Here is a 9,333-nt window from a genome sequence, read left to right as displayed (position 1 = left end):
TTCGCTAAAACATAGAATATGCAGCGAAAATAATAATAAAATTAAAAAAAAAACTAAACTAGAGAATATGCAAGATTTTTATAGTGGTTTTCTAAGTCCACTCTTTCTTCTTACAAAGGACGCTCCTCACTATGACCAGAGTTCACCTAAATCATAACCCGATTTAGTAAGCTTACAAAGAATGTACCCTAAAATTTACCCGAAATTAGTCGTCTAACCAAACTCCTAACATATAACTAAACATTTAGACCTATTTAGTTCAAACCCTCAATTATCATTGGCTTGAGTACGCCATAAAAATAAAATAAAGAACAAACCAACCAAACTATTTATGTGAAAATTAAAAAGAATCTTACAGCACTTTTAAGCAAACCGTTTTCAGAAGATATAAGTAAAGATCGATGAAGAAGTGGTGATGATATTGAACACGAAGGGAAACTCTCCTCACTGAGATGAACCTTAAATTCTGAGCACGACAAGACAGAGAGTGATGAGGCTCCGTGGATTGAAATAAAAAATTAACTTCTCTTTCAAAACCCTAGAATAAATCTCTCTATTTTCTCAAGGCATGAACCTCTCTAAAATGTGATCTCTTTCTATCTTACATAATCTTGATAATAAAAGAAAATGATATAAGAGTCATAGTAGAAGTTAGAGATGGAAGAGATTGATGAACGGTTGAGATTAAATACTAAATCTACTAAGCAGCGTCACCGCCATTAATGATAAAGCACGACCATCATTGATCCCCTGCTCACCATCGATGGTTACCTGTAGTCCATCAATGGACCACATAGTTGTTATAGCTGACCATCAATGGGTCCATGTAGTCCATCGATGATGCTAAATTCTATTTTTGTTTTTCTTCAATTGTGCATTGTAATCCATGAATTGACTAATAACCATTGATGGTTGCCCCGTGACCATCGATGCCGTGAATACTAAAAATCAACATTCATGTTGATTTTTACATCGTTTTGCCTTATATCTCTTGTATACATGTTCATACATGAAATATATCATCTCAAACAATCATCAATAACAAATGAGAGTTTGTTATATTACTCAAATAAGAGATATTGTATGAACAATGTTTTAACAATCTTATTGTTCTGAAATGCAAGCCTAGGAGGTAGGGGAGGGATGAATAGGATAGCTGTCGCTTCTTGCCAAAAATACAGAATATGTAGTGGAATATATAAAACAAAAGCGATAAACGGTATAAAACAATATAATAGAACACCAAAAGCAATCAACTAGGAACACATGAGATTTTGTAGTGGTTCGGATCACAATCTTATATCCACTCTTCCTGCTCACGAATGTGCTTCTTCACTATGCAAAGAGATCACCTAAATCACAAACCCGATTCAATAGGCTTACAAGACTGCACCCTAAAATCTACCTTGAATCGGTCGTCTAACATAATTCTCACAATAAGTAACCCCTACCCCTAGCTAGTCCTAACCCTCAATTTTACCGGCTTAAATACACCTTCAAAGAAGTTCAAAGCAAAACTCAATAGTAATAATTAAGCTTGGAATACAAGACAAATATTACAGCTCTTTTTTTAAACCAAACCGCCACTCCCGAAGGATAGAAACATAGCTCGATGAATATAAGGACAAATCTCCTGGCTGAAACAACCCGGAGATATTGTGCGCGACGAGTGAGAATTTGACGAGGCTCCGGTGGTCAAAATCTTCAACTTGATCTCTCGCAAATCAAATCCTAGAACTCCTCTTTTCTCTCTCTTTTAATGATATAGACAACCCAATAGGTCAGGAAAGAGATATCCTAAACATGATAGAGATAAGAGATACTATAAACAATGTTGCGATATAATTTGAAATGCAATTAGCCGACTTTACCATCGATGGTGCCTCTCAACCATCGATGGTGTTGAGAGCCCATCGATGGCTGATAAGCCTTCAATGATATGAAAGTCTATGGAGTCAAAATCATCGATGACATATGTTGACCATCGATGAGCACCTTCTCACCATCAATGGTCAAATTCTACCTTGATGGTAGAAGTGTTTAATCAGCTTTTGAGCTGATTTTTACGTTGTTTCACCTTGTATACCCTTTTTACCTATATTTGCTTACACTATATCTTCTTAAATAAATATTGATATCCAATGAGAGTTTATTATTACTCAAACAAGAGATATTGTATGGACTACGTCCTAACAATATCATACTTTGGCCCTCACTTCCTCATCTTCTGCTCAATTTTAACATAACGTCACTGAAAATAGCGCATTATATGCCAATGAGGAGGCGGGGAGAGCGATGACAACGGTGATCTGTTCAGTTTCAGAGAATTTATTTATTAATATCAAACTTAAAGGATAACAAGTGGCTCTAATGTGATAGCGCAGAGGACTTACACGCAATTAATCAAAACAATGATGAGCGTTGAGGATGAGATTTTGTGCGTCAGGTGAGCTCAGGTGATTTATCTCTGAAGCTATTATACATCACAAGCTTACAAGAGTGGTCCATTCTCTTATCCCTTCTTGGAAGTAGGATGCCATCCACTTCATCCTCCATTGTATAACTCCTACAAACCAGCTGCTTGACACGCAACTTAAGTTTCTTTCTTCCTTTTCTTTTATTTCTTTTTTTTTTTTCCCCATAACTTCCAAAATATCATAAAATCCCCATTAAGTTAAGGGGGTTATTAGAAATCCCACTTCAACTGTCAATACTTTTGAACCACCGGCCTCTCCCCTCCTTAAAGTCATGAACCATAATTTTCAATGGCAAAAATATCCTCTTGTATAAGTTTACTCACTCATAACAATATTGAGGGGGTTTTATGAAAAAAAAATCCTAAATTTGAAGAGGGTTTTCTAATAGCCCTAAACTTAAGGGAGTCTATCATATTATGAAAGCTACTAGGTTATCTAATAATTGTCCAAAGTTAAGAGGATTTTTTTTCCTGAAATTTAGTATTTATTATGCGATCCAAAATATACACCTTTTTTTTGTCGAAAAAAATACATATCATGTGAGTGTGTTTGGCAACTCTTTAGTCTTTAATATTGGGCCAAGTTTCAAATTGGTCCAGTATTAGAATGTTTTGTTGATTGGCAAAAACTAGATCGCAGATGATCCGATTTATTTTTGTTTTATTTTTGGACTTTTAAATTAGTTTAGTTTTAAACTAGTTTAGTTTATTTTTTGTTTTGTTTATTTATTTTTAGTTCACAACTAAATCAGTTTTAACGTTGGTCCGTGTTTTAGTGAGTTGTAAAACATACTCTACATGTATTCATGGGCTTGATGCACCAAATGGGCTCATGAGCAGCGCAACGGCCTATCTGTTGCACACATTTATTGATTTTGACGGTGTGGGTGACATAGTCGGTGAGCAAAGAAGAATCTTTGTCTGCCGACAGGAAATTGATGAGTAATGAAGGGGGGATCCTTTCCCTAATTGTGTGTCTTATCTATCGTACACTTGTCACTATCTCCGTACGTCCTTAGATCCCCCCATCCCCCTCTCTCCCTTTCTCTTCTCTCTCTACACATTCATTCCTCGACCTGCATATTAACTTTCTTCTAGTTGGTCAAGCATGAATTTCACCATGGATATTACATTAAACATTTGAAAATTAAAAAAAAAAACAAATTTACTCATTTCGTTGATTTAGAAGATTGGCTTTGCTAACCATTACTCTTTAGGACAATGGTTAAAGAGGAGAGAGAGATAGAGAGAGTTGAGGGTGAGTAGATCTCATCTCTCTCTCTCTCTCTCTCTCATCCGTCCGTCTTTCTCCTCCTTAACCATTGTCTTATAACTTATAAGGATAGATAGTGGTTAGCAAAGTCCTAAAAAAGATTAATTTATGCAAATGCTAGTTATTATTCTCTTCCCCAAAAGATTGCTACATCATAAAAGTTGCACTGGGCCCCGCCCGCCAGGGGTCAAACCTGCATCCGCTTCCACAAATTAAGCCTTAGGCCTTTGGGCCCTATAATTCATCATATCACCCAATTCTACTATGTAGGCTATAAATCTAATGGTAGACAACTCTTTCTACTCGTAAAGGCGTTTACGTACGGATGAGCGTGAGCATTAAAGTTAGTTAATTGTAGGGTAATACTTACGTCATCTTTCGTGCACCATCCTTCGGCTGGGGAAGCAGCACCAATTAACACGTGACCACCATATTGTACCCCCCCTCGTATTTAAGCCATCCACATTCTTCTGTAACTGGATTTATGTAAATGACACGAGTCATGATCAATACGAAGAAGCAATAATTGTTGGCTTCAAATACTCTGGTTTGGTGTACGTCCACGTATCCGTCCGTTTAAGTAATGCTCAGTACAATACAAGGAAGCTTATATATATATATCGCATCGTATATGTTGCCCTAATGCACTCTCAAGTCTCTAGCAGTGTTTCCTAACAATCAAATATAAATATAATGCCCTGTATTGTGCCCGTAACTGATAAATTCAAGGGTTAATTGTTAGCATATTGCCTTTGCGTATAGACCCCCTAAATTCTATTTGTGTACTTTAGCCCAAGTGCTGATAATTCACCGGTGAACTTTTTTGACTCATTCAATAGTCAAATAAAAAATAAATAAAGGGGAAAAAAAAGAGAAAAGAAAAAGAAGCAACCTAAGGTATATTTGCACCGATAGAACTACAAGGAATCTATCCGCCTCCATAAAACCAATAGGGATCCTATCAAAACCACCCCTATAGAAGTAGGGTGATCTACACCATAAATAGAGAAACCGTAATTCCCAAAACAACCCTCGAACCACTCAAAAATGGTAAAGATCATTCCTTCTTATAGGGCGTTTTCATAGAATCATTACTCCTAAAAACCTCTGGGTAAAAAAGATCGCTTAGGGATAGGGAGTCTATCCACAGTTGGTCTATACTACGGAGGGTATGCCCGCAATGGGCGAGGGTACGTCTGCAATGGCGATACTAAAGGGGGTTTATCCACAATTGTCCCTTAACAAATTCAAAGAGTAATATGCGATGCCACAACAAAACCAACTCACGAGGAAGCCGGAGTATTGAAAAAAGATGGTTCTGATAAAAACACACCCACAGAACCAGAAGATTACATTTCATTCACTAACACGAAGAGGAACACGACTACCCCTACCAAAAGAGACGTACATCTCTCCTATCGCCTACCAAACAACTCAAGGAAAAAAAACAACAACATTTACATTCATTTACCTCGGCATGCAACTCGCTCGCAGTTTATCCCCGAGCTGAAAACACATCAAAATGCCTTGTCTGAGCTGAACCATCTCGCTGCTCAATCCTCTGCTGATCCCCAATCCGTGGAGCCCTGAGAGCTACTTGATGTAGCTGCAGAAAAGCAAGCATGCTTACAGCAAATAGAGCAGCATTGCCTAACACTCCTCCAATTTTCTCCATCTTTAGTGAATCCTTTGCCAACGACAAACTGGACACCAACATCCGCATCAAGGTACTCAATTTTTCCCCCTTCTGTTCCTCCAGGTTCTCACCTGCCTGATCTCTTGGCATGTCAAAGAGGTTCTCCGGAGAAACAAAGCGACTTGCATCACGCACATCACCCACAAATGCTAAGGCTTCTTCAATCACTTTGCATTTCTTTCCCTGGTGATCAGCTAATCTCATTGCAAGAATGATGCGACTTTGCTCCAACCTTGCTAGAGCCGCGTCTCGTTCAGCCCGTTGCTGTGATTGAACAGTCTGCAGATAGCTACTACCCATCAGTTTAGAAATGCAAAATGTACCTCAAATGCAGGCATGAATTACTTCTGATTCTGTGATGTTAAGATGTTCAGTTTTCCTAAGAAACTAGAACGGTGTAAAGCAGATTCTATAAAATAGTTGCCTAGCAAGTTGAAAGCTAACACCAGAATTGCATGACCTCTCATTAAAAAATTCGCAATTTCCATTGTAGGTAAACAAGCTCTAAAGTATTATACACTAATATTCATCTGCCAAAGTTTTCAAGGATACATAAGCTGCAAAATTTACCCGTATAAATGATAAAATAGGACTAAATTGCAACCTCTTCAGTGAATGGAGATTAAGCTGGCAAATATGTATTAGATGCTCCATCTATAAAGTTAAGCAAACTGGTTAACGATAAGTTTTTTATGCTTTAAAAATAAAGGAGGAAACTATGGAAATTTTTTCAATGCAAGCAGTTTTTTCCCACTTGATTCACACAAATTGGAGGAAACGGCCCAAATCCAATGATGCCATGCACAAGAGAACGGCTGATGGGAGCCATGCACAAAACTATTCTTATACAAGTACATGTTTGCAATTATTTTCTAGAATGCAATTTAGCAAGGTTTTGAGCCATCTCTGTCTGGTCCATTCCTCACAACAACCAATCTGAGTCCTTCCCTTCGAAGTTGCTCTAGCTATTTCATGATGATGGCACAAAGCTAAAATTTTACCACATGATCCAAATTAAATAAATAACTAGTATGTTCCGTCTAATGTCTGAACAAATGGATATTGAAGTACAATGTCCTCATAGCCTGGCACAAGTAGTTAACGGGTTGGGTGGATAGTAGGTAGTCCAGGTTAGATCTTTGTGTAAAGTGAGGGAAAAAGGATAAAACAAAGACAACTCATAGCTTGTCAGAAAGAGTTACAATGTCCAACAGGAAGGGGGGAAAAGAGCATGTTAGAGGAAACTTGCAGGTTCCGCAAATCAAGGATCAAGACATTACCATGCAAGGTCACAAAAAGCGTTAGACGGTCTAGGAGTTGTGTAGACGCCTAGGCAGGGCCTAGGAGGTTTTCTATATTTTATTTTTTTAATTACAATAATTGATAGTAGATATCAATGTTATGATAAGCTTACGCACCAGACTGGCACCTAGGTGGATTTCTTTCCTCGTTTAAGGGTGATGGAGCAGGTTTTGCTAAAGGTTGTAGGAGATAGAGGAGGTTGGAGGCTAGATGAGTATGGAAAAGGCTAGAGGACGTGGATGCTACAACGAAGGGAATCAAGATCAAGGCGTAAAGGGTGCAATTTATGTAAACAATCCATGCTCCCCTACACGCTCCCAAAACCTAGGTGGGCAGCCTAGCTATCGCCTATGTGCTAGGCGCTAGGTAGGCGGCCTAGGACGGGCTGCTCGGAGGCTTTTTAAAACATTGTTACGATGTATTATAAATTGTTATCAAGTAAATGGTTAAGAGGTTAAACAGATTTTGAACTCCCATTGCCTTCTCTTTCAATCGACATTTTTCTCATTAAGTGTGAAATGCAAACCTGAAAAGCTTCTTAAAACATGCTTAGAATTATAGTTTTAGATGAAATTTTGTCATAAGTAAGCAAAGAGAGTTATATTACCAATAAAAATAATGGCTAGGAATAAAGTTAGCAACTAACTGCAATTAATTATTCATGTCGATTTTGAACAAATGATAGTCCAAAACAATACAGGGTCTTAAGACTTATTGTTACCAACTAAATGGTTAAAAAGTTGAAAGATTTTAAACTCCCATTCCCTTCTCTTTCAACACACATGTTTTCAACAAAATCTTATCGGAACATGGTTAAAGTTATGGTTTTAGCTGAAATTTCATCATAAGCAGCAAAAGAACATTATACTATACATTAACAATAATAGCTAGGCCTGTTGTTACCAACAAGCTGTTATTAATTATTAGGGCTAACTGCACCTAAACCCCCTTACTATCACTCTGTGCCACTTTTTACCCTTAAATTTGATATTGGCAAATAGGCCCTCTAGAACCGAACCCGCTGTCCTCGCCCTTCTCCTCTCCTCTCCATTGAATGGTTTCTGTTCACGGGCAGCGATGGAATGATAGGCGGAGTTTGATAGTACAGGGATCTATCCGCCGCAAATCTCTCCCGGTGTTCTTTTCAAGGGATCAACTTAAGGGGTAGTAAGTGGCACAACATGATAGTATAGAGTTTATGTGCAACTTAATAGATTTCGATAAATTTGATAGATATCAAATTTAAAGGGTAATAACGGGCACATCACAAAACTAAACGGAGTTTATGTGAAGCTAACCCTAATTCTTCAAACAATTGAAAAGGGATAGCCCCCAACAACAACTCAATAGATTTTGATAAACTAAATAGGTTTCTCCGAACAAATTAAACACATACCAAAAAAAAAAAGGAAAGAATATCTCACGTGAAAGAACTCGAGCTGGTCCTCTAAACTCTCAAGCGCAGTCCTAATCGCATTGAGACTCCTGGCCTCCGCCATGGCCGCATCATCATCAACCCTGAAATCCTTCATGAACACAAACCCTCCCTTCTCATCGCCATCTCCTCCTCCTCCTCCTCCTCCCATCGAATCGAACTGATTCCTCCTCTTCTTGGTTAGGGTTTTGATAGAATCGAGGAAATGGGATCGAGAGATGGAGTGGATTGCGTCGCTGATCTTGTCGTGGAGGTCCCAGATCGTCTCCATCACTGATTCGATCTCGTACATCTCCATTTCCCATCTCATCTCCAGGGAGAACTAGGGTTAGGATTTTTCTTTTTCTTTTTAGGGTTTGAAAAGAGAGGGAAAAGGGGAGAAATGGAGGGGATTCCTTGCTTCTTATTTCGGGGAAAGAAAAGGAAAGCTTTGGGAATCAGTTGTAGCCATCTGGACCGTTAGTTCTGATGAGGTGCTTGTGGGCCTTGTTCTGTTGGTGAGAAGCAGCCCATTAGGATGCGTGTGGGCTGGACTGTCCCTGTCGATGTATTTTTATATTTGCCATTTTTCCTTTTTCTTTTTCGTGTTTTTTTAAAGATATTGCATTGAGGGGAAAAAATTACTTTTCAAAATAAATATATCTACTGTATATTAACAACTAACTAAATAAAGGTAGGAAATAATTTGGGGAACGAGAGGCATCCTTCAAAAGGATTAGGATAATTTTGTAATTTCACCTATATATACACTAAGTCTTTTCCAAACATTTTCTTACCTTAATAAATGTTTATCAACCCCCCACCCCACCCCTATTCTATTATTCTCCTCCCTATCGTCTCTCTGAGCGCACACCATATCAGAACGCCCATGCTGGGTGCTCTAAACTGTTGAGATGATGTGTAAGTGGACAATTTGAGTATTTTATTGCCCCCTAACAAGCTTGAGATGGTGGCGCTTATTGTTGTTATGATAGGAAATGTGCGCGCGCACGCTGCCACGCACACACGTATTCCCCCCCCCCCCTTCCCCTCTCTATTCTCTCTCATCTTCATTCTCACACAATATTCTACATGTTGTTTAAGATAACCTACTTCAACTATGACATTTTGTTGGGGTTGTGTTTTTGTTTCTTTGTATAATTTCATAGGAA

The 9,333-nt window shown here is 38.3% G+C and overlaps 1 protein-coding gene across 1 annotated transcript; it reads right to left on the bottom strand.

Annotated features, from left to right (window-relative positions):
- LOC109845315 (plastid division protein PDV1) lies at positions 5,033 to 8,597 on the bottom strand. The gene is made up of 2 exons (XM_020414549.1): positions 8,172 to 8,597; positions 5,033 to 5,724 (listed from the first exon to the last, which is right to left on the bottom strand). The coding sequence occupies exons 1-2, from the start codon at positions 8,490 to 8,492 to the stop codon at positions 5,245 to 5,247; spliced, it is 801 nt and encodes a 266-aa protein (XP_020270138.1). The 5' UTR covers positions 8,493 to 8,597; the 3' UTR covers positions 5,033 to 5,244.

This window comes from Asparagus officinalis, chromosome 6, assembly GCF_001876935.1.
Source record: "Asparagus officinalis chromosome 6, Aspof.V1, whole genome shotgun sequence".
Taxonomy (NCBI): domain Eukaryota; kingdom Viridiplantae; phylum Streptophyta; class Magnoliopsida; order Asparagales; family Asparagaceae; genus Asparagus; species Asparagus officinalis.
Note: the sequence above shows the minus strand (reverse complement) of the source record. Positions and strands in the feature narration are given on the sequence as shown.